The following is a 25,004-nucleotide window of genomic DNA, read 5'->3' on the forward strand; positions in this document are numbered from 1 at the left end:
GACTTTGGGAGAGGCCAGGGCTGCCTGATGCAACGCCCCGGGGTATAAAAGACTGAGCATCCATCTTGAAGATGAACTGGCCATGTGGTATCCATGAGAGCAGTTCTCAGTGCTGTGAATTTTTCCTTATATAGTAATTTTGTTTTATTTTTGTCAAAGTTTTATAAACCTTTTTAAATTTTCAAAGTGAGCAGTTGTTTCTCACAAAAAGGATTCAGTTTAGTATTTTAAAAATGACCTGTTTCAGCAGACAAAGTAATTTTGTATTTGATTATTTTAGTGCTAACACTATGAATAATGTTCTTATGTTTTTTTCTTAAAGCTCCAAGAGCCCTCTAACCTCCCTGAGTTTCTTCTTCTAGATCTCTAACTCCCTACTGTTCCAGCACATTAATCTGCACTCAGCTTAAATGCCATGTCTCCTCTTAATGGTTGGTTGCTGTTCTTGCTTTCATATTTCCAGATAATTGTTACCACCAGGGTGACTTGTGTTGTGGAGGCCCTAGGGGTCATCCCCTAAGTTAGGGAGACACAATAAGCTTCCCTCAAAGCTATTTGACCCCATTGGCTCCTTCCCTTGCTCCTGTGTCCCTGAGCCACTCCCTCCCTATTCCCAAATTGGCCCTTATCTTGGTACTGCCCCGAGACCAGGTGGACCCTGGGGTTCCCCTGGGGAGGGAAAAAGCTGGACCCTGAATGTGTGTGCCTTGGACCTGAACATCTCACCGCACAGCTAAATTAAACATCTGTGGATATTATGCAAAGGCCCTTTTTGCTTCTTTACCCTGGACTTTACTAGCAGCAATTCAGGCTGCTACAGTGTTGGCCAGCATTAGGTTGTCTGCAATCCATTTTTCTACATTTAGACCATGGTTTGTTTAATATAAACACAACTGTGCAGGTGTATATGATCTTCCTTTTAAATTACTGTAACTAATAGAATGATTAAGCCCTGCATGTATTACTAGAATGAGCAAAAATGCATGCAAGTGGCCTAATGTTTTGAAACACTACTAAGAATCAATTTCACCAAATGGTGGTCAAGTATTTTTTCAAGCAGCCTACAGAATAGGCCTTGATTATGTGCAGGAAGCTAACCAAGTCAAGGTTGCTGTTTTGCAGCTGTTCCTTCCTCTCTTCATAGCTCTGGAATACAGACCTCTCAAAACCATGAGACAGAAAAAGAAGAATGCTCAGCTCAGCAAGGCCTTTACACAAGAATATCCATTGAAAGATAAAACTAACTGTAAATTTAAATATAGTTTAGGTATGGCTTTAATACATTTTACTATCTTCCCTGGAATTAACATATCTTCCCACTGGCTTTCAGAAAGTTAAAAGAACTCAAGGGGCAATACTAGTGGGACAAAGGAACTTGAGACTAAAGATTATAATTTGCAAATAATTATGGAGCTACACCAATGCAGAGGGAGCCCAAGGAGAAGCATACCTGGTACTTATGGCAGAATTTCAAGATCAAAGATGCCATTACTTCTTCATGTACCCCCCTAGCCCAGAAATGAAAAATGCTTCAAGAGCATCCTGTGTAGCTATTAATATTCATACTTAACGGGAAGTAGACATTCCTGCTGAGTAGTAGATGGATTAAAAAGGTGGATCTCAATTTTCACTATAAAGCTTCGTAATTATGACAGGAAGAATTCTTCCAGTGGCATTAGTGTGTTATTTTTATTTCAGCAGCTGGTTAAGACCTGGTAAAGAAAAGCCATTACCCAATTGAGAAAAGCATTTTTACTGACTTACTAGACACTTGTTTAAAACAGAAATAGTGCTAGAATGACATAGAAGAAAAAATACTTGAGGATGTGAACAATTATTAAACAGAGAGTGATGGGGTGAAAATTAAATATAAATTTCCTCTGCTCTTGTACACTTGCAATCATTGATTTCTTCCTTTTTACTTGCTATATATTCCATTCATCTGCTCTCAGAAATACTGAAATCAATACCATATTAATAGTAAAATAAAGTGCTTCATCCTTATCTCGTCTGTAGCATTCAGGCTCCCAAATACCTCCAAAATTTACTAGGAATTAAGTTATAAATCCAGTAGATCACTTCTAAAGTATATACCTAAAATGATGAAAATGCAAGGTAATATCTCAGCAAGGTATCTGTGAACTTACAAAACTAGCACCTCAAGAGTAACTGTTTTGTACCGTCTATACCCAGAAGCACAAACATCAGTTTATACTCATTTCCTGTTCAGAAGATAGATCTCATGATCCTAAATAAAAAAAAACACCTTATAGCATATATAGAAAATGAACTCCACAAAACACAGTTGAGTCCCTGTATGTAGTCTGCAATTTAAACTCCTTGATTAAAAAACATTAGCCATTTTCTTAATATAAACAACTGACAGCAGAAAAAGTTCTTTGCCTAAATGTCCTGGGGTGACGTTATGATGCTTGTATATCCCCATTCATCTGTTCTGTGCCTTTAAGACCGGCACTGAAGAGTGGAAGTTTTGTTTGGGTTTCTCTTATCAAGGACACAGAGAAAAGCGGTACATAAGACTGTTTTTTCACTTCCAGCTTCAGCTTGCTGCTTTTGCTTGCTCTCTTTTTCTGCTCTTGCTTCTGCTCTGCTTTCTGCCTCTGCTTATTAGCTAGTTCTAGCTAAACAGTCCACATTGCTTCCTGGACTGTTTCTCCTCTCCTGTTCCTGTGACCATCTCGAACCTGCTCCGGACTGGGACCTGGGAACACCGAAGGTTCGGCTGCAGCGGCTGGCCCAGAGCCCGAGGGACTGAGAACAGAGCAACCACCCCCCCCCGAAAGAGACTTTGTGATTTTGCCATCTTTCTCAAAGCGGTGTCATCGGGTATTGTTCATTTTGTGTGCTGGGGGTGCTGTGCCAGTCAAACAAACAGGTTCTTTCCACCTCTCTCCGAGGAATTTTTTCCCGAACCGGTTGGGGGGAGGGGCCGTGTGGGTTTTGCTTTCTGGAGGGGCCCTCCTTTGCAGATTCTTTAACAAATTTGCCCTAAACCAGCACACTAGATATAAAAAGATTACCTATTAAATGACAAATCAATGATACTGTCTATGAGCTTAGGAGTATGTAAAAAAGCAAATACTTGCATATTTTAAACAATATTCAGGTTTTCTGTTGATCTTTTTTAAAAACCAGTCTGCAAATCTTATACAGTTCACTGAATTTCCCATCCAGTTTTAATGAAAAACAGTTTCTGCAAAGCTCTTTAAACAGCTGCTAAAAGAATAAACTATTGGTGCAGTCTCAGGTTTTGGTGAAAACAAAAAATAGATATCAAGTTTCAAGTCAACTTAATGCTATTTATACTTTTATCTTACACCTGACACACTTGATATTCTTTCGCTGATTTCCCTGATGGAGCCATCTCCCAACTATGCATTTCCCAGATGAATACTTGCATTACATCATAGAAAATGTAGTCTTCCTGGGTAAACTAGTCTACGTGAATGAAGCAACTAGGCACTCAAATGACGGCTTCTGCATCGTATACTATCAAGTGCTGTTCATTGTTAAATTCAAGATGAACGAGTGTTTTCGACTGCAAGTTGCTATGCAGGAGTGTTATTCTCAGCCTGCTACTGAGAGTAATCAGCTTTTTTTTTTTCAGTAAGGCCATTTGATTTAAGGAGTCACTTTGATCCCATATATTGCTATGGTTTTTAATGAATCCTGAAAAACAAAAAGAATACTTGTCACTTCATGGTCTGCAGCAACTGCATTATACACCGCACCGCTTGCAAAAAAATTAACCGGGACAGATGGCCAACACCAGCCTTTTTACAGACCTTTTTAACACCAGGGCAAACACGCGTTAGTAGCGTTCAATTTACTCACCGTGGGTCATGGCACGGAGCCCCTCATCTTGGGCTACCAGAGCGGCTCCAAGCCGGACCTGTGAAGCGAGTCGGCTGCGTGGAGCTCACACCAGGCTACCACCAGCCCACACACAAATACGTCCACAATGCGCGCGCGACCAGCGAGCCAGCACACGTCGGACACCCCACGGACGGGAGTCCACCCCGCGGCCCAACGGCCGTAGATACCGTAGAGTCTCCAATAAAAGGGAAATGTAGGTCGCATCCTACTGAGCTGCCTCAAGGACTTGTTGCAGGAACACGTGGGTTCAGCCACCCCAGATCTTACCCCAGAAGAGCAGCACCCCGACAGCAACACCCCAGCTTCGCCCATTTCAGCCCGCCTCTGAGGCAGGAGCCCAGGCCAGGCCACTCAACCCTACATGGAGCCGCCCATAAGCATCTTCTGCCTGCCCTCCGAGGCGCCTCTGCTGCCTCCGAATAGCCCTCAACTTCCGCGGAGCTCCGGTGAAAGGCGGGCGTCGCTCTCTTCCCCCAGGAAAGGCGCTCGAGGCAGGCCAGCCCCCACCTTTATGTGGACGAAAGTGGCTGCCTGAGTCGTTACTATACTTTCCGGCTGCGGGGCACAATTCTAACCCACCCCCGCCGGTTTTCCCAGCGGAGGTGACCGGGTTGAGACCGCGATGGCCCCACCCCTGCATTCCATTCCTTACATGGTGTCAGAGAGTGCCTCCACCAGCCACGCTCCCCCTTCCCAGCAGGCATAAAAGGTGCTCTCACGCTTGCACACGTGACGTCGGGGGAAAAAGAAGGCGACCGATACGTTAGCACAGCAGCTCTGCGACAGGAGCATGCGCACCATCCCCCACCTACACAGAGATCGAGCTTTTCTCCAGCCGTTCTATTTACGTTTATGGCGTCGATTTGCATAAGACTCCGCCCCCCCACCGTGGGCGAGCAGCCGGTACCGCCCCTTGCGGCCATGTAAAGGAAGACGGGGCGTGACCCAGGGGTGGTTCGCGGCCTTTTTGGTTCCGTTTATACGGTATACCCACTTCCGCTATCTGCTTAGAAGCGGTGCGATCATGGCCGAGCGTGGTCAACTCCCTTTCCCCGTTAAGCGCCTCTGCTGCAGACCTGGCTATGGTTCAGCCAGTAGGCCAGGCCAACAGGCAGGCAGTACTGGCCTCAGCAGTGGGGTGCTCTGCGCCGGACCCTCCTCCGCAACTGCCGCTCTGGGGCTGCTACCGCTCGGCAAGACCCAGAGCCCCGAGTCCCTGCTGGACATCGCGGCTCGCAAGGTGGCGGAGAAGTGGCCTTTCCAGCAGGTGGAAGAGCGGTTCGAACGGATCCCAGAGCCGGTGCAACGCAGCATCGTCTACTGGTCTTTCCCCCGCAGCGAGAGGGAAATCTGCATGTACTCCTCCTTCAACACCGGCGCCGAGGACCTTACCGCCGCCCTCGGGGGGGCCGCCGGCGGTACCGTGCCCGGTGGGGGCGCGGATACCGCCGCCGTCGACGAGAACCGCCTGCCCTTTCGCCGGGGCATCGTTCTGCTAGATGGCGGCTATGTCGATAATGTCCTGCAAGTCGGTGAGTTACCGGCCGGGACCGCGTTGCGGAGCCGGGCTACGGACACCTGGGTAGGGCGCTGCTGGTCTCCTCAGACGTGGGTCTCCCCCTGACGCGTCACCCACCTATTATCGGGGGAGCCGCCTCTTGCTGCGCGGCCCAGCGGTCGGAGCCACCCCACCTCCTTGGCGTATGCTACTCTCCCTCTCCTCCCGCTCTCCCCGCGGTGCGGCCTTCACTCTCAGGCTGTAATTCGGGCCGGGCAACTTCTTCTACCAGTCTTCTCCTCCTCCTCAGCTCCAGAACACGGAATAACTCCTTCACTCTGCTCTGTGACGTATCCACAACGCCTGCCGCCAACGGCCGGCCCGGTCTCTGACAGGAGGGTTGGGCACGCTGCCCTTTGCCTGTCCCTTTAACTTTCGCGACGCGTTGTGCCCGCTCCATGTAATCCAGAGCGTGTAATTCCGTTTGGCTCTGCTTCCTTTCAGCTTCCCACATTTGGCAATCCGGATCATCACCATACCCCGAATCACAATAGCAAGGAGATGCCTCCGCCTCCCCCATCCCCCCTCCTTCACAACCGCTGGTTGAAATGAATCAGCAGAAGGGGGACGACGGGGGAAAAGGGCGGGAGGCGCCTCGATAAAAAAAAAAAAAAAAATTAAAAGAGGGCGCGGCCCCCCAGGAGTGGGTGTGTGGTGCGGGGAAAGCTGCAAACAAAGGCATCTCTAGGGCGGCGGCGAGCCAGAGGGTGGAGGCGCGATTTGTTCAGGCCTCACCACTGGGGGGAGCGGGGGAAGTGGATGTGACGGCGGGGAGCTGCTGCAGCTTGGGCGCGGAGGGGCTCACGGATTACTTTAGGATGAGCCCCTGCGTGACAACGGCGAGGTGAGGAGAAAATTGCTGCTCTTTCTTTTTCTGGAGCAATATTTACCTCCCCCCTTCCGCTGCTGTTCCCACACGAAGGGACCGCCGCCTTCCACTGTTCTTTTCCCTCTGCGAGCTGGTGCCCCATGATAAATCCTTCCTACTTCTGTTTAAAGGGCACTGGAGAGTGGTATTCCCCGCCCCTACGGGGGGGAGGGGGCGGTTTTGCCTTGCCGTGTGTGGGTGAGAGCTATTACCCCTACCCGCAAGCAGGCCCCGTTGGGGTGGTGGTGGCTCTGTGGGGAAGGAGTTTATGGCTTCTCCAGGAAACTTTCACCGAGAGTGCTGCTCTTCCACTTTGTGCGGTCCGGGCGCGTTATTGTACACATCGCTATGCGTAATGCTGTGCGGCGGTGCCTCGCGCTGGAGGCGGCGACTGGACACTTTGTTCTCATTTTAACGTTTATGTTCTCATCGGCTTTCTGCCTCCCATCGAAAGGGAAAGCCAGACAAAAGACTTTATCGCTTCTCGCTGCCGGCTCGACAATTGGGGCAGGGCGGGACGGCGGCTCCCCGCGGCCGGTCCTTCTATCCCTCCCTGTGCTGGGCCGGACCGTCTTCTGGAGTTGCGTTGACTGGGGCAGCTGGTCGCCCTTTATTCGCTGAGCTTTGCTGAGTTATAGCGGCATCCCTTCTCTCGGTGCGTCGGCTCGGGGTCGGAGGGTGCTGGGCTCTCCGACGGCCTTGTCCGCAGCGGGTTTCACTTCGCGGGCAGCCTGCAAACTTGCCTTCTACTTTCTGAAGGGAAGCTCTTGCTGTTCCTGGATTAAGCACCTTTCTGCCTAGGTGGACTTCAGCTTTAGATATGAGTGGGTTTTTTGTAGGTTTTTTTTTTTTGTTGTTGTTGTTTGGGTTGTTTTGGGGGGGGGGTTTAAATTTTTTTTTATTCTTAAGGATTTAATTTTTTTTTTAAATTAACTTTTTTTGTAGGTTTAATGTTTTGGCTTTCTCTCCTTTTTTCCAAAGGTCTAAGCTACATTGGTGGTTCCTCAGGACTGGAAAAACCAGAAGTAGGACCTTTTTAGTTTGGCAGTGCTGAGACTTTTTTCCCTTTTGCTTGCACTTGATACTCTTTGCAAGCAATGAGGAATGGAAGAAGTGCATGTAGGGAGGTGTTTCTTAGTTGAGTACATTTAAACTAGGAATTCATTGTGAAAATAAAGCCAAGGGGTGATAAAACTGGATGCAGTCGTTTTTAGGACACCCAGTGTGGGCTTGGCTTTGCTTGCTTTCAAGCAGTGGAATAGGCCTCAATGAGTAGTTGTGAATGAAAAAAAAGTGTTTTTTTTAATGGCTTCAAAAGAAAGTAATGTTGGGAAGGGTCAATGTGGAAAAAGAAAATATGCATAAATAGAACTGAAGTATTAACTGCTGCTTCTGTACTCCTTAACTGCATTCTAAAATGCTATACCTACTACTGAAAGTATTTCAGTTGGGTTTGGGTTTGAAATTTGTTTGTTTACCTTATATGAGCCAATTTTGGAAGGCTGTACAAAAATAGTGGAAGCTGGTGATATGAAACATGTCAGTTGTATTTTTAGGGACGTTGCCTAAATGTTTCAAACAGACATGGGACATTGTTCCTGCTGTGTTTAACATTGGTGCAGCTTTCCCTCTGGTACTGTTCTGGGCCCCATAATTTAAGAAGGATGTGAAGGTCCTTGAATTGCCCCCAGAGAAGGGCAACAAAGCTGGTGAATGGGCTGGAAGGAATGTCCTGTAAAGAGCAGCTGAGGGCTCTGGGTTTGTCTAGTTTGGAGAAAAGGAGGCTGGGGGGTGACTTGCCTCTCTACACCTTCCTTTGAGAGGAAATGGAGAGGGAGGTATTGACCTCTTCTCCCTGGGATACAGTGACAGTATGCATGGGAATGGTTCACAGCTGTACCAGAAGTTCAGACTGGACCTGAGGAAGCATTTCTTTACTGAGAGGGTGATCAAACACTGGGACAGGCTTCCTACAGAGGTGGTTGATGCCCCAAGCTTGTCAATGTTTAAAAGGCATTTGGACAACACCCTTAATAACATGCCTTAATTTTTGGTCAGCACTAGAATTTTTAAAGTTATTTTAAAGAGAAAATGAATTTTAAATCTCTTCCTATCATAGTTTTAAAACAAGGAGTCTTTTTTAATAGAAAAGTTTAAATTGGGTTGACCTACCAAAGTTCTTCAACATTTGTTTTATATCAGTTTTCATGCTTCTCACATTTAATTTTCCCCTTAGATTCAAGGCTTTCCTTGCTCCCAAGAAATCAGTTTCAAAGTTTGCTTTCAGTTTAGGAAAGGTATTCCATCGTGGACTGACATTGGCTAAATGCCAGGCACCCACAAAAGTCGCTCACTCACCCTCCCTTGCTACAGCTGGACAGAGGAGAGAAAAAATTTAATGAAGGCTTCATGAGTTAAGGACTGGGAGAAAACACTCCAAGGGCAAAACAGGCTCAACTTAGAAGTACAAAGTGAGTTTATTACTAACAAAATCAGAGGAGGACAATGAGAAGTAAACTAAGCCCTTAAAAACACCTTTTCTTCCCCAAACCCCACCCTCCTTCCCACCAGTGCAGGGAGACAGGGCATAGCGGTTTTGGTCAGTTTGTCACCCAAGATCTTTTGCTGCTCAGGGACAGGAGTCATTCCCCTGTAAGACCATGGGGTCCCTTCCCACAGGAGACAGTTCTTTGTGAACTTGTCCAACATGGTTCCAATCTCACGAGCAGCAGTCCTCCTGAAATTGCTGTGGTGTGGGTCACTTCCATAGGGTGCAGTCCTCCAAGGACAGGCTGCTCCAGACTGTAAGCAGGGGCCCCTCTCTCCACTGGATCTCCCACTGGATCACAGCCTCCTTCAGGCATCCAGCTGCTCTGGTGTACCTCCTCGATGGGCTGCGGGTAGATCTCTGCATCCCCTGTGGATGCCCATGGGCTGCAAGGGGACAGCCTGCTTCACCATGGTCATCACCATGGCCTGCAGAGGAATCTTGGCTCTGGCACCTGGAGCACCTCCTCCCCCTCCTTCACTGACCTTGGTGTAGCCATGTTGTTACCCTCACGTGTTCTTACCTCCTCCTCTTCTCTAGCTGGAATTAAAACTGTGCCCCACTTTGTTTTGATTTTCTTCTTAAATATGTTATCAGAGAGACATTACCAACCTCTCTGGCCCCAATTTGGCCAGCACCATGTCCATCTTCAGAGCCATCAGGGATTGGCTCTGCTGGACATGGTGGGAAGCTTCCAGCAGCTTCTTACAGAAGCCTCCTCTCTGGCTCTCCCACTACCAAAAACCAGGCCATACAAAACTAACACATCTGTATATGATTCTGTATTTTGGTATGTAGCAATTCTTGAATTTAGGAGAGTTGCCATGCCAACAACTGATGCTTATGTGCTCTCTGTGCTCTAACTTTAGGAGGTTGTCGTGGGTGGAGATGACGTTTACTGGATAAGCCCTGCTGTTGAGCCACAAGGTGCAGAGAGGACCTCCTTGATTTCTAAACTTCTTAGAGAGGAGTCAGGGTACAGCTGAATCCAGTTTTAGCCCCAGACTTTGTCAATGGTTTAAGTAACCTTTTCCCTCAGGATTAAAGATGACAAATCAGATATATTTATATAAAATGAATTATTTATTATGACAAATGATTAGAAAAAAGATCTTAAACAGAATTATATACTAAACAGTATAAAAGTTAAAACTGCTAGTAGTGTATAGCATAGTGCACTATATCAAAGCAATTATATTAAAGCTAGCAAAAAGAGACAGTTATTAAGTAGAGATTGATTTAAGTCACCCATACCAACACTTGTGAGCAGGTCTCTTTACCTCAAGGAGTATCCTTGGGGAGTGTCTCCTTCCCAAGGGAGCAAACTTCATAGACACACTCCAAGGAGGAATGTTAGAACCATACCATATGAAAGTGGACTGGACTTTTCTAGTGTGAAGTGCTATGACTGCCAGTCATATGTCACCAGGTCAGCTTAGCAGCTTATCTGCCAAATCCTTGCCTCACTATCAGGATGTTGATTTGGTTGCTGAGCCAGACTGGTTTTAGCTAATTCAGCACTAAAACCAGCATGTGGCACCCTCTACTTGGCCACATTCCAAGACAGAGCATCCCTGGCAGGGTGTTCTGCTACACTCTACCCCTTGACTTCAGTCAATCATCTTTACCTCATGAAGTGATAGTACAGGTACCTCTTGCCTCCAAGCTATAAAAGCATCCAATGCATTTAAGTACATTGTTGTAAAATGTGTTGAGATAGGTCAATCTCCTCAGTTTTACTGTTTTTCTTAATGTATTTTGAAAGCGTATTAGTTGAGTTGTATGTTAAACATTAACATACAAAGTTATTATAGAAATCAGTTAGAATTTAGCTAATAATAATAATATTGCAACAACAGGGCGTAACATTAAATTCAGAATGCCCGTTGCCATTGGGGACAATCCAAACAAGTCATCCTACCAATGATGTTACCAGTTCGTGTACATCAGAATATTCCCTACCCACTGAGTCGCAAAAATTGCAAGAAATATGTGATGCAAACCAGGATCTAGGTGGAAGAGTTCATGAAACCAGTCTTTAGGTTACAATGTCTTTGGGTAACAAACAAGAGCTGGAAGACATGATGCAGCAGCAAAGCTATGATGTAGTTGCCATCACACAAACATGGTGGGACGACTCGCATAACTGGAGTGCTGCACTGGATAGCTACAAGCTTTTCAGAAGAGACAGCAAAGGGTGAGGAAGTAGAGGGGTGGCCCTTTATATTAGGGAGGCTTTTGATTCCATTGGTATTGAAAATAAGGACAATGAAGTTGAATGCCTGTGGGTAAGAATTCAGGGGAAGGCCAACAAGGGTGACATCCTGCTGGGAATCTGTTATAGACCACTCAGCCAGGAAGAAGAGGTGGACAACTTATTTTATAAGCAGCTGGCGGATGTTTCAGGATCACCAGCCCTTGTTCTTGCAGGTGGTTTTAACTTACCAGACATCTGCTGGGAACTTAATACAGCAGAAAAGAGACAGTCTTGAAATAAACAGGGCAGGAGACTTTTTCTCCTTTTTAATGCCTTTATTAACGGTGATCAGCTCAAGGCTGGGAAGCTCGATGGGTCCGCAGTCTCACTGTCGTCCCCCCTGGAATGGCACGGAGGAGGAGGGAAGTACAGCGTTGTCCACTAGGGGGCAGAGCTGGAGGTCCAGTCCTCACGAGAGCAGTGAGGGTATATCCCGTGTTACAACTGTCAGGTTTGCCGTCCCGGGGTCCTGGCTCCAGCTGAGGTCTTTGCTTAGGGCGAGGGGCAACAAAGGGTCTCAGAGTCTCTGCAGGTTCTGTGCTTTGTTCCTCATGTCCAGACATCACTTTGATCTCTTAATTCCGTGTTGGCTCATTGTTTTTGGGGTCTTTTGGTAAGTTTGGTGGGGTGGTTTTCCCGTGGCATGCTGGTTCCGAGGTTATTTTGCATGCCCTCCGATGTCCCCTCCTCATGTCCCCTCTTTTCACTGTCTGAGGAGGGCTATCAACCTGGCTTTTAGGCAGGGCAGTACTGATACAAAAGGAGTAGTTAATGAAAACGACCGGTGATTACAATAACAAACAGGTAGAACTCCACCTTGGCAGCAACTGGTCCAACTTGTTCACTCTGCAACTTAAAAAAAAAAAAATTGGCAGTTTTTTTTACTTATAACAGTCCAAGAAGTTTTTAGAGTGTGTGGAGGACAACTTTTTGTCACAGCTGGGTGAGTGAGCCCACCAGGGGAGGGACTATGTTAGACCTGTTGTTTGCAAATAGGGATGGGCTGGTTGGAGATGTGGTGGTTGGAGGCCACTTGGGGCATAGTGATAATGAAATTATAGAGTTCTCAGTATTTGGTGAAATAAGGAGGACCATCAGTGAAACTTTTACACTAGACTTCCGGAGAGCAATTTTTGGCCTATTTAGGAGACTTATTCAGAGAGTTCCTTGGGAAGCAGCCCTTAAAAACAAAGGCATCCAGGAAAAGTGAGCGTGCTTCAAAAGAGAGATCGAGGGAACAGGAACAGGCTTTCCCTGTGTGCCAAAAGATGAGTCACCAAGGCAAACATCCAGCCTGGATGGGCAAGGAAGTTCTGAAGGAACTTAAGAATAAAAAGAGGATGTATCATCTTTGGAAGGAGGGTCAGATATCTCAGGAAGTATTTAAAGGGGTTGCTAGGGCATGTAGAAAAATAATTAGAGAGGCCAGAGCTCAGTTCAAACTTAATATGGCAACTCTTTTGAAGGATAATTGTCTCTGAAAGACAGGTGTCTGCTAAGGAAGGCAGAAGCCTCCCTTGGAATGGAGGATGTAAACCCCCTCCCTCTGAATTATTGCAAGTTTGAAATTAAGGGGCTCTCAGGCAAAGATATGGGAATAGGAATATCAGTTCTTTACTTGTATGTATAACAAGGCAAACAAAACAACAATAACTATGGCATTAACAACAAACAGAACCAGGGACCTGGTAACAGTCTTCTCGACTGCAGGCACCTCCCCCTTTGGTGCAGTTATCGTCACAGCCGGCTGGAATGAGCAGTAATCCTGGGCTGGTGGGCGAGGTGTATCAGAAGTTTCATGGTAGCTGGAACTGTGGGGACCGGGTGCAGGTTACAGCGTGGAGAAACCCAGAGCAGTACCAACGAAAACAGCGGGGGGCGGGGCAGTGGCGGCCCGGCTCCGAACAGGGCAGGGAGAGGCGAAGTTCAGGATTCCTGGGGCACACAAGGAGATAGTGATTGGTCCCTCAGGGCTGAGCTCCAGCGGTGCTGGTGAATTCTCCTCGCAGAAAACGACAGCCAGGCCGTCCTCCTCTGATGCCAAAGGGCAAGAGAGCTCGGCTGCCCCCCAACCCCCATGTTTTTTACCTGCCCCCATTCTCGCGGTATCTCTGCCCTCCCCCCCCCAGAGAAACTCCCAAAAACCAAAGGAGTTTCCCCTCCCCGCCATCTCAAGCACCCAGCCGTCGGTGCTTCTTAGCAGCTCAATGAGTAAAAATTCCACAAGTAACAGGAAAAGAACCAACCCCCAACAATAATAAAAAATGTTTTTACAAATATATTAACGGCAAAAGGAAGGGTAAGACCAGCCTCGGTTCTCTACTGGATGGGGGAGGGAATTTAGTAACTGCAAATAAGGAGAAGGTGGAGCTGTTTAATGCCTCCTTCTCGGTCTTTAGCAGAAAGACAGCTTGTCCACAGGACAACTGTCCTCCTGGGTTGGTGGATGGTGTTAGGGAGCAGAATGGTCCCCCTGTTATCCAGGGGGAGGCAGTCAGAGAACTGCTGAGCCCCTTGGATGTTCCTAAATTTATGGGACCAGATGAGATCCATCCCAGGGTGATGACTGAGCTGGCAGATGAGCTTGCAAAGCCGTTCTCCATCATTTACCAACAGTCACTGGTGAGGTTCCAGATGACTGGAAGCTGGCCAATGTGATGCCCATTCACAAGAAGAGTAGGAAGGAGGATCCTGGAAATTATAGGCCAGTTAGTCTGACTTTGGTACCTGGTAAAGTAATGGAACAGTTTATATTGAATGTCATCATGCAGCACTTACAGAATGGCCCGGGTATCAGACCCAGCCAGAATGGGTTTAGGAGGGGTAGGTCGTGTTTGACCAACCTGATCTCTTTATGACCAGGTGACCTGCCTGGTGGATGCAGGAAAGACTGTGGATATTGTCTATTTGGACTTCAGCGAGGCCTTTGACACTGTCTCCCACAGCATACTCCTGGAAAAGCTGGCATCCCACATCTTGGACAGGAGCACTGTTTGCTGGGTTGAGAATTGGCTGGATGGCCGGGCCCAGCCCAGAGACTGGTGGTGAAGTTGTGAATCCAATTGTTGGCCAGTCACTAATGGTGTCCCTCAGGGATCAGTGCTGGGACCAGTTCTGTTTAATAGTTGTATTGATGACATGGATGAGGGTATTGAGTCTACCATTAGTAAATTTGTGGACAACACTAAGCTGGAAGCATGTGTTGATCTGTTGGAAGGTAGGAGGGCTCTGCAAAGAGACCTGGAACAGTTGGATGGATGGGCAGAGTCCAATAAGATGACGTTTAATAAGTCCAAGTTTCGAGTCCTGCATTTTGGCCACAATAACCCCCTGCAGCATTACAGGCTGGGGATGGTGTGGCTGGACAGTGTCCAGGCAGAAAGGGACCTGCAAGTACTGGTCGACAGCCAACTGAACATGAGCCAGCAGTGTCCCCTGGTGGCCAAGAAGACCAATGGCATCCTGGTCTGTATCAGGAATAGTGTGGCCAGCAGGACCAGGGAGGTCATTCCTCCCCTGTATTTGGCACTGGTGAGGCCGCAGCTTGAGTACTGTGTCCAGTTCTGGGCCCCTCAGTTTAGGAAGGATGTTGAGATGCTTGAGCGTGTCCAGAGGAGGGCAACAAGGCTGGTGAGGGGCTTGGAACACAAGCCCTATAAGGAACAACTGAGGGAGCTGGGGTTGTTTAGCCTGGAGAGAAGGAGATTCAGAGGTGACCTTATCTCTCTGCAACTTCCTGAAAGGTGGTTTTAGTCAGGTGGGGGTCGGTCTCTTTTTCCAAGCAGCAATTGACAGAATGAGAGGACAGTCTCAAGCTGTGCCAAGGGAAATTTAGGTTGGACGTTGGGAAAAAGATTTTTATGGAAAGGGTAATATAGTACTGGAATGGTCTGCCCGAGGAGATCATAATCACCATCCCTGGATTTGTTTAAAAAAAGATTGGATGTGGCACTTGGTGTCATGGCATGGGTTGGACTCAATGATCTTTAAGGTCTCTTCCAACCTAGTGATTCTCTAATGACTTGAAGAGTTCAGCAGATTGGTCATTGACTTCCTTCTGTATAGAATACAAATCTGATTTCTCAATCATGACGTTCTGCATGGCCTCCCAAGCTGAAGTCGGGGAGGTATCTTTTTTAATCTCTGTGGCAACTAGAGAGAAGGCACAAGCATCTCAAAGCAGTGCTTGTGGAAAACTTAGATGCATATCTAATAATGGAATTAACAGTAACAGTCTTTGAAAGGAACTTAGATGACATTAAAATGCAATAATTGCTATTCATAACTTATTTGGTAAAACCTTTTTAAATTATCTAGTACCTTAAAAATACTGGTCAAGGTTCTTAACACCATGTAGGCCAACTTAAGCTAGAGCAGCCAGCCATCCTTTTGAGACCTTTTTGGTTTTAGATAAATTTTTTTTTTTTTTTTTTTTTTTGGTTTGCACATTCTGTTACACTCTATTTTGCGGATTTGGAATAAAATCCATAAACTGACCATTAATGTAACTATACTCGCTATTACAATTGTTGGGTGCAAGGATCAGCTAGCATGGTTGACTTATCCAGGAACAAATAACCATGCTGCAATATTGGAAAAATTTCTCTGAAAACACACACAAAAAGAAGCATTTAATGTATTTAATTTTAGAGTCTTTGATTCTGTTGCAAATCTATCTGCAGTGGATTTACTGTTTACTATAGGGTCCAGTACAGTTCTTTTGTGGCCAGAGCTGGCTTTATTTGTGTATAGAGGATTTAGAAGTCTTCAGCTGTAATTTTCACAGGGATATGAGTACTCAAAAGTCCTTTCTACTTCTGCTTAAGTGGATCTTTATTTCATGTCCAGATGTACACACAGTCTTCTGGTTGGTGCGGATATACTTGAATGTTCAAGGTTATTAGAAACGCCTAACCAACAAACTTAAACAATGATAAGAGCAGCCAGACATTGTTCTGTAAAATATCTATCTATCTATCTATCTATCTATCTATCTATCTATCTATCTATCTATCTATCTCAGCAGGTGCACTGGGTGAGGTAGGTTAATTTCCTTAGTTCAGAATGTGGGAAATATTCATCAGAAACTGATGCTGCATTGATGGCCATTAGAGTCAGTAGCCATCCAGGCTAATCATCCTTGAATGTCCATTAGAGCAATAGGTACAATCCCACTTTGGGGTAGTTTGACCATGACTGGTTGGCCCACCTTTAGGTTGTCCTGAAAGGCTTCAATTGTATCATTTGGAGCTGATTCAAGGGACACTGGACTCAAGAAAGCTCTTGAAACAGGACTACTCATTGGTCCATATCATTTATTTATCTGATATAACACAGAAGTTAACTTTTTATCCCATCCAGATTTGTGTGGCCTAAGGAAGTGTTTCAACAAACCATTGGCATGCTCCACAATCCAGTTTGCTTGAGGATAATAAGATGTATGAAAAACCCATTTGATAACCATCCCTTTTGGCCCAGTCTTGTACCATCACACTGGTGAAGTGTGATCCATTGTCACACTGTATAGAGTCTGGGACAGGGAGACTGGAAAACCAGTTACTGAGTCCTGAAATAGTAGCTTTGGCATCAGTATGTCTGCTTTTAGTGGCAACTAACGGTCCAGATACCACTTCCACACCTGTTAGTATGTACTTGTAACCATTAGATGTCTTCAGAAGTCCAATATAATCTATTTGCCAGGTGGACCACAGTGTTTTGTCACTTATGATATGTAAAGGCTATGCCAGGTCTGGATAATTTTGTCCAAGTCTCAATTGGCCATGGGGATATTGTGAGAGAAGGCCTTTACACATCTTCCTGGTCAATGGCCAGCCTCTGCTTTTTGCTGCAAAAAATAGAGCTTTGTTTCCAGTATGCCCTAATTTACAATGTACTCATTCACCTAGTCGATACCAACGTTGTGGATCTTTCAACTGATCAATTTTTATCTTTTTAATTTTTGTCAGATGATCCACTTTGTTATTCACATAAGTCTATAAGGCTTGATCACTCCCATGAGCTTTGACACATCCTGTGTGGATTTGTTGGGATTGAGCCTGCGACAACAACCACTTCCAATCATCCTTCTGCCAAACCTCTTTTCCATTCACTTGCCAATCTAATGCTTCCCACTGACACAACCACTGTGTGGCACCAGCCCAGAATGAATAAGAATCAACATATATCATCTTTGCTTTTTCCTTTAGTGCCAGCAATGCCACTTTTAACTCTCTCACCTGTGCACTTCCCATTCCTTCTTCTACTACTTCCATTCCTGTCTGAATGTTAAGAGCAACTGCTCTGTACTTCCATTTACCATCAATGCATTTGACTGAGGCATCTGTGAACCAGCCATCTTTAACTTCAGTCTGAAGTGAATGCAGGAGCATCCAGTATAGGACTAGTTTTATAGGGCTGTTCTTCGCTTTTGCTTCTTCTAGAGCAGAGAGAGGAGTATGACAAAATATGTAACTGTTTTTTAGCTCTTTGTTATTGAAGCTGTGTTTTGTGAGAGAGCCAGCACACAGCTTTCTTGGTCAAATATTGTTAGCGTTCAAAAACACATAATCACAGGGACTATATGCGGTGCTTTTTATTAAGAGCTCTGGGAATTGGGGTATATTCAACCCAAATCTGACTCCAACCATACATCCGAAATGATCATGTTTTATACTCTATCGTTACATAACTTTAATATTAATTATTAAACTTATATTGTTCTATTGTATACATAAATTTAGCCCCTCTCTGAATTTCCAACATAGTTTCTCACTATTCTTCTTATGGTTATATAATAATTACATTTAATTACTAAACAATCATCACATCTAACAATGATATAATTTATCATACTGCTTACGCAGGTGCAGTTGAACTGGGAAAGCACAAAGCCTAACATTTTAGATTCTATCTTTAACATTTTCCAGGGTTCCACTACCAATATGAATGTATGAATTTATAGAGGTGGCTTCAGCAAAGTGGGCTACTAATGCATAACTAGTAGGCAGTGACTATGAATGGGACTTGATGTAACAGATGCCTTGGTGGTCTGATGGGATGAGGAAGCTGAGAATAATTTGATTAATTCTACTTCTAGAAGCAGCATACCCCACTTAGTTTTACTGGCAGTTTTCAGTGATCAAACTTTACATTGTCATGTATTCTGTCAATAATTTAAAGGCTTCATTTCTAGGTAGTTACGTAGATGATACATGTAAGTGGCTGTTTGGAGTGAAGAAGTGTTTAGGATTAAACAAGAGTTTGGCTCATAGAATAAGATATATTTGAAGAGAAGAGAGATAGTAAAATGCTAAGTTTATAGATGACAGGCTAGGAAAAGAGCTGGGCAAGTTGTGATGCCTGAGATAAGGTAGAGGTCAAAGAGCTCAGTAGATCCCTGAGGAAGTGTATTTAAGGAGGCTATAGTCTGAATGACTGCCCCCTTTACATGGTCTGCTTTCAGTGGGTATTAGTGAAGGCATGGAAGCTGATTGTTTTATTTTGCAGGAAAGAATCTAAGCTTTCAAAATGGAAAGCAGGTTGCCAAACTGTAATTTAGCTGTCCTGTAGCTTTTGAAATTGTAAAATACATTTAAAGTTATGAAGTCAGTGTTTTCTTGCTTGCTTTTTTAACCTTGCATCCCAATTTAAATTTTATAAATACTTCCTTTGTGTGTCAGATACACACTTTCTTGGAAAACACTGACTTTCTATGTAATTGAAGGGTGTTTCTTGAACTGTACTTTAACAGAAGCAGAAGCTTTTTGTGTTGGGTCATGGTAAAGACTCCATCATTACAGTGGTAAAACAGAGCTAGTGACTTCATTTTGTACAACTGTTTGAAACAGATTTATTAATAAAGTTAAATGTGCATTGATAAGATCATAGAATATAATTTATTTTATTATAAGATATAGTCAAATTGTGTTTTAATTCTCAACAGGCAATAAATGGCTAAATTTTAAAAAGACCAGGTATGTATTTTCTATCTTTTATTTTCCCCCTTCATAGTCATGAATATCTGTGATACCCAGACCTGAGAATAACAGGTGGGGTTTTTTTCCCTTTTTTTACCCCCAAGGCTATAAGTTGTGCTGACCTAGGAATAAGGATGGGGAATGCAATGTTAGCCTGGATAAGCGGAAAGAGGTATGAATCATGACCATGCACTTCAGTGAATCATACCTGTTATGAGGTCCATCTTCCCCTCCCTCCTTGAATAACAAAATGAAGCTGAGATGAAGTGTTGAGAAACATTTACTGAAAGGAGGAAATGTAGGAGGATGGGCAATGAGACACTGAGCTGTAATTTTTAGGAAGTAAAAGGAGAGTCACAAAAGACAGTAAAGGTCAGAAGTTCTGGGAGAGGAATTGTCAATTTATAGATGCACTGAAAGGTGAAGGAATATCAGTCCTGAATCATTCCCAGAAAAGCTTTCCACCAGGGACCTTGGCGAGAACCATCCCAGTGCGATGCACTGCACTAGAACCAGCAAAGTCTCAATGGTAGAATAGCATTCCAGGCAAGGACCTCAGTGTACTCAATTATTTGGCAATGTGAGTGAGAAGATGAGGTGGGACAGGTGGCGTTATGATGTAACACAAACACCTCAGGCAGAAGTTATATGTGTGAATGAGGTGGAGGAGTCAGTAGCATGAGTGTAAAAAGAAGTCTATATTAGCCTTGCATACATGTAGTTTTATTGGTGGGTGGGGTATTATCTGTAGCTGTGTTTTGGGCCAGGTAGCTTGGAAGGGATAGCATTGCTTGTGACCTTGGTAAGGAAATGAATGTTCTGAACCTGGGAATGGGGGAGTGTGGTATAATGGAATAAGCAAATCTACCTATAATGCAGTGTTGGAGAATTTTGCTCAGACATGGCTTGAAGGAAAAAAAAAAACATATACAGCTGGTTAAAAAATAAAAGGCAGCTGTAAGCAGCAGGTTCTCAGGCTTTTTCCTTAACAACAGTGAACACCATGTCCTTGAGTAGTGATGAGAAAGCATGGTGGAAAACATGGAGGCCTTGAGAATAATAAATAACAAGTCAATAACAGGATGAGAAAAACAAGTATAAGTCTCAACAAGAAAACCACAGGTTTCGGCAACAAAGGAGGGGTTGGTGTGTAATCTGTAACCAATTATGAGCTCGGGTTTTGTAATATGTATAAGCTTAATTAACACTACTATAAAAGTGTGTAAGTGAGATCAATAAATGGGAGTTCGATGCTGATCAATTAGGATGGGTCGACTCCCTTCGCTTCCTCAGTGCAGTTCCTGCCATCTCATGCTGGTTTGAAGTGCAGTGGGAAGGGTATGTTTTCAGTGTGGGCTGGTGGTGGGACTGCTGCTGAGGTAGCCTGCAATTTCATCTTTCATCAGCAACTGGGTACAAGTGGTGTAAGTTGCCAGCAATATGTTCAGCATAGGTTGGAGGAACTTTTGACAGGCTCATCCCCTGCTGAGCTCAGTACCATTACACCCTGCTCTCAGCACTGAGTGGCTCCTCTTATATGGGCAAAAGCACTACCAGGCCTTTGTTCAGTTTGCTTTCCTGTGAAAATGAATATACTTGTGAGCAGGAGGCTGTTGTAAGGTTTGCTAGCAATATGTGGTCTAGAAGTCTAATTGTAGTGCCCAGTGTGGTGGTTACAGCTCATTAGCTCTGACATGGGCATGCTAGTGCAGTGATACAGGTACTAGGAGTTGGTGTTATGATGAAAGGGCCTCCATTAACTTGAGCTCTGTGTGTCAGCTGTTCAGAGACTCTTGTGCTGGCCTACAAAACCCAGATTGTGTCATAAAGGTGGTGTGCTGATTAAAGGCTGAGACCAATAGTCTCTGGTCTTTGTAAACACAAGTTTAAAGCTAAAATATAAACCTAATCTTTTTAAGGCTGGTAACCTTAGGTTGCCTGACAAAGATTATAAATGACAAAAGCCATAAACCTTGAATTTGAGTGAAGTTGAAATTGTATTTCCAGTAATAATTTAGCAGTGTTATCACTCTTCCCTCTCTGTCTTTTAGGAAGTGGTTTATTGGCAAAAAAAAAATTGCTACTGCTGATTCTAGGGAGAGTAGATTACAAGAGGAGGGCACTGAGAAGTGCAGGACTCATTTCTCTGTCAGTCACACTTAGACTAGCTTAAAGTGATCATGAAGCTCTGACTGCTGCCTGGGGAAAGGAGACCAAGCTGCTGTGCTTGGAAGTTCACTATTGGCAAAAGGTGGTGGCCTGATTGTTCCAGAGATGGCAGCATGGGCCTTTCTTGAGCTATGATGTGTGTTGGGTCTGCATGAGTGAGCCATTTTCCACATTTCTTCATCCATAGTGGTTTTTCTTGTTATAACACATTGTCCAAGGGACAAGTTCCCCTACCATGCTACCCCAGTGGTTAAAAGCAGCACTAAGCTTGTGTAAAACTGGTGGAGGAAAGAAGTGCATTGGAAGCCCTGTTGAACACTGCACAGTGCAAATGAGTCCATTTTCAGGACAAAAATTATTTCCCTTTATGGTAAAGAGACATTTAATGGAGTTTTATGCAGGCCTGTCTGAGATAGAATGCTTTGGCTTTCTCAACTGCTTGCACTGGGGGAGATTACAGCTTATCAACAAGGCTTGCTTTCAACAGTAGCCTTTTTTGATGTGGAAGGATTGATTTGGGTTGCTCACTTCCTAGAGTCCTCCTACAGGTCTGCCTAGAGGATTTTGGCTGTCAGACTCTTTTAAGATATGCATAAGTGAGAGACTGAGTCCTTAAGCTGTACATAGCAGGGTACTTTACCTCTTGGTTATCTCCTGCTAAAAAGGATCTTGCATAACCTCCAACACTAATGAAAGCATATGCTTTCCTTCCTAACTTCTGCTGGTAGTATTTATTGTACATGTTTATCTGGGCTTTTAAACTAAACACTTCACCTTCCTGAAATGAGGAAATTTCTTAGTCTGTTGTCTTTCGTATTCCATTGCTATGCTGCTAAGTCTTCTAAAATTAAATGCCTCCTTTCTGTCAAATTATATTTTAGGCTGATCACAGGTGTTTAATGTGATACTTCTGTGAACTGACCATGATTTCTGCAAGCTAGATTTATTAAAGTACCAGCTTGAACTCTTGTCCCCTTAGTGAATGAAGAACAGTCAGGTATATCAGTCCTTCAGACTTTATACCAATTAGTTTTTCACAGCTGTCTTCCTTTTAACCCCTTCACTTCTACCCCTACTTCCTTTGCTATTTTGAAGGCATACAGTTGGAGAAACTGGCTGTTCAGAGCAGCATATTGAGCTATATGCAGTTTTGTTGCTCACATGAAGCTAACAACTAGGAAAAAGAACAATCCCTGTGAGTAATGCAAGAGGTTCTTTAAACACAGTCAAATAAAACAAAAGCATTTTGTTTTGAAGCTCGGCTAAGCTATATTCAGTGTAAGAAGTACTATCCCAGGAAGGCTGAAGGCTAATAGGACCTGAGGAAAGGAAGAGGAGAGTATTTGTACACTTCTTTTATCTTAATGAAATTCTTAAATTATTTCGTCTGCTATTGGTGAATGCATGTACTTTGTTTATTATGCTTACACAAATTCAAGATTGTGACACATTCAGGTTAGTCTAAAAAAAGTATTTTCAGTTACATTTTATTTGTAATCAAGTATGTTTTGTCTTTAATCTGGGGAAGACTTATTTTTTTTGCCTGTGTCAAAAAGCAGTTTTATTGGAAAGGCATTTAAGAACCTGTGTATTTTGTGTCCTACAGTAGAGCGAGCTTCCTCTAACCTGCCAAACAAAACACAGGGGGATTGATGGTTTTTAGTGGAACAGACAGCTCACAGTGGATGTTCTCATCACAACCCTGGGGTTGAGTGAAAAAGAGTCTATCACCATAAAACCGAACTTACCTAGTTCTTTGCTTATAAACTTGCTCACAAGTTCAGAATTTTGCAGAACTGGTGAAGGAATCCTGACTTGTACTTGCCATCCTTTCCAAAGTCCTCCAGAAGCATTATATAAATACCTTCACACCAGCTTAAGGTAAGAATGCTGTCTCTGGGTGCATGGGCGGAAGCTGCTTGCTGTAATTTCCTCTTTGGACCTTCATCTCTCACCTTCCCAAAAGACAGCAGGTAACGTCCTATGGTTTACTTTCCAGTCTCTGTTGGGAGACAATTTTGTTGTTGGAGCAATTTTTGTAGAGTGATGAATGTGCCACTAGCTGTGCCTCTGCATAGTTTTTGTTGCTGCAATAGGTGTGAAGTTATACAAAGTTGCTTGACCTAGTTGAGAAGTCTAAGACCATGTTCAGGTTTTTAATTTTGAAGATATGAGGGAGAGGTCATACTGGGTTCAGATATCTACTACTATTATAATTGTTTTGTTTTATCCACTTTGGTGTTATTTGAATTCAGATCAGTGAGTTTCTGTCAATTTCTGGTGGGTTGACCATGGCTGGCTTCCAGATATGCACCAAAGCCTCTCTATCACTCCCCTTAGCAGCTGGACAGGAGAGAGAAAATATAATGAAAGGTTCAAGGGCAGGGAGAGATCACTCACCAATTACTGTCACAGGCAAAACAGACTTGACTTGGGAATATTAGTTTAATTTATTACCAAACAAATCAGAGCAGGATAATGAGATATAAAAAACAAATCTTAAAATACCCAACCCCTTTTTCCCATGCTCATCTTTACTCCCAAGTTCTCTACCTCTTTCTCCTGAGCAGCACAGGGGGATGGGGAATGGGGAATGGGGAATGGGGATTGTGGTCAGTTAACCACATATTGTCTCTGCTGCTCCTTTCTTCTCATGCTCTTTCCCTACTCCAGAATGGAGTCCCTCCCATGGGAGACAATTCTTCACAAACTTCTCCAGCATGGGTCTTTTCCATGGGGTGCAGTCCTTCAGGAACAGACTATTCCAGTTTGGGTCCCCATGAGTGTCACAGGTCCTGCCAGGAGCCTGCTCCAGCATGGTTTCTGCCATGGAGTTGCAGGTTCCTTCAGGGCACATCCATCTACTCTGGCATGGGGCCATCCATGGGCTGCAGAGTGGATCTCTGCTCCACCATGGGCTGCACGGGGACATCCTGCCTAACCAGTCTTCACCATGGGCTGCAGGGGAATCTCTGTTCTAGAACCTGGAGCACCTCTTACCCCTCCTTCTCCACTGACCTTGTTGTCTGCAGAGTTGTTGCTCTCATATATTCACTCCTCTCTCCCAGCTATTGTTGTGCAGCAGTTTTTCCCCCTTCTTAAATATATTATCACAGAGGTGCTACCACCATTGCTGATTGGCTTGGCTCTGGCCACCAGTGGGTCTGTCTAGGAGCTAGCTGACACTAGTTATGTAGAATACAGGTGAAGCTTCTAGCATCTTCTCACAGAAGCCACCCTTGTAGCCCTCTCTTTTACCAAAACCTTGCCACAAAAATCCAAATACAGAGTTATGCTGTGCAGGTGGCAGATTTAGATCATCCAGCAGTATCTTTAAATGTATCCATCTTTAAAGATAAAATTGTGTGCAGACTAGGAGATGTGGCTCGTAAAATTACTTTCACCACACATTTTCTGCTAAATGCACCCCAGAAGATCTTAGAGTGCATCAAGTGCTTTGATAGACTTCCATCAAGTTGAATCTGTTATAGAGTTAGAATGTGAGTATTTGGTCTGTTTTAGCTCAGAACACTTTGGCAGAAACAACAGGCACAAAATGGAGTCTTTAAGAGATACCCTTTGATAGTATCTTCTCATGAATAGCACTGTACCAGGTTGTTGTGGTTTGACACTGGCCAAACGCCAGGCACCCACGAAAGTCATTCACTCACCCTTTCTTGCTCTCAGCTGGGCAAAGGAGAGGGAAAAAACAATTTACAAAGGGCTCATAA

The 25,004-nt window shown here is 44.5% G+C and overlaps 1 protein-coding gene across 2 annotated transcripts in view; it reads left to right on the forward strand.

The window, feature by feature from the left end:
* The first annotated feature begins 4,718 nt into the window (after window positions 1-4,718).
* Window positions 4,719-25,004, forward strand: part of LOC141726905 (zinc finger SWIM domain-containing protein 6) — a 330,987-nt gene continuing 310,701 nt past the window's right edge. Inside the window, exon 1 of one of the 2 annotated variants that reach the window (XM_074531999.1) lies at window positions 4,719-5,429. In XM_074531999.1, the coding sequence (XP_074388100.1) occupies window positions 4,922-5,429 (508 nt within the window). In that variant the 5' untranslated portion in view covers window positions 4,719-4,921. Of the gene's footprint in view, window positions 5,430-6,198; window positions 6,300-25,004 lie in introns of those variants that run through there. The other variant, XM_074532000.1, reaches the window with a different exon arrangement.

This window comes from Zonotrichia albicollis, chromosome W (genome assembly GCF_047830755.1).
Source record: "Zonotrichia albicollis isolate bZonAlb1 chromosome W, bZonAlb1.hap1, whole genome shotgun sequence".
In the NCBI taxonomy this organism is placed as follows: domain Eukaryota; kingdom Metazoa; phylum Chordata; class Aves; order Passeriformes; family Passerellidae; genus Zonotrichia; species Zonotrichia albicollis.